Consider the following 908-nt stretch of genomic DNA (forward strand, 5'->3'; position numbering starts at 1 on the left):
TAATAAATTGATTTCTCTTAACCAACAGCCTGGGACAGATTCGTCCGCAACGAAATCGAACTCTGGAAGTCTTATGCCGTCGACTGGATTACACTGAGCAGGTAATAAGACCGATTTTTACTTCTTTTCTTTACATATAAAAGAAAATCGGTAAGATATGCATCATAAGAATTAATTAAGTAAGTAATAAAAATGTTTGCCATGAGGAAAATAAGTGAATAAAATATTCTTCGCTATGATAAAGCAAATTGTGTATCACAAAAATAAATAGATAAAAATATGCATCACAGAAAATGGATGAATGAATAAAATTTTGCGTCACAAAAGATAAATAAATAAAACTATGCATAAAAATAAATAAATATATAAACAGATAAAAAAAAATGCATCACAAAAAAGATAAATACAAATATGCATCACAAAAAATAATTAGAAATATGCATAGAAAATTAAGGAAATAAATACGAATTTGCATCAGATAAATATATATAAATGAAAAAAAGCTAAAAAAATAAAAATAAAAAGTAAATAGATAAAAAATATGTATCACAAGAAATAAATGAATGAAAATATAGATTAATGAATGAAAATATGCATCACAAAATTAATAAGTGAAGGAAAATATGCTACACAAAGTAAATGAATAAAAAATATACATAAAAAATATACATCACAAAATAAATTAATGAAAATATAGCTCACAAAAATAATATAAATATATATTACAAATAAATAGATATAAATATACATCACACAAAAATATTCATCACAAAAAAATAGAAATAAAATTATGCTTCACAAAATAAAAGCCAAAAATTGATATTAAAAAAAAAAAAAAAAAAAAAAAAGGAACCAAAAAAAAATCAACAAAAATAGGCATAAAAAAAAAAAAAAAAAAAAAAAAAAAA

General features: G+C 21.1%; 1 protein-coding gene across 1 annotated transcript in view; it reads left to right on the top strand.

The window, feature by feature from the left end:
• LOC119589200 (WSC domain-containing protein 1-like) overlaps window positions 1–908 on the top strand; it is a gene marked incomplete at its 5' end in the record, with an annotated part of 57,302 nt that overhangs the window by 52,526 nt on the left and 3,868 nt on the right. The window contains 1 exon segment of the mRNA XM_037937799.1: window positions 29–101. Coding sequence (XP_037793727.1) covers window positions 29–101 — 73 coding nt within the window.

This window comes from Penaeus monodon, chromosome 25 (assembly GCF_015228065.2).
Source record: "Penaeus monodon isolate SGIC_2016 chromosome 25, NSTDA_Pmon_1, whole genome shotgun sequence".
NCBI classification, from domain to species: domain Eukaryota; kingdom Metazoa; phylum Arthropoda; class Malacostraca; order Decapoda; family Penaeidae; genus Penaeus; species Penaeus monodon.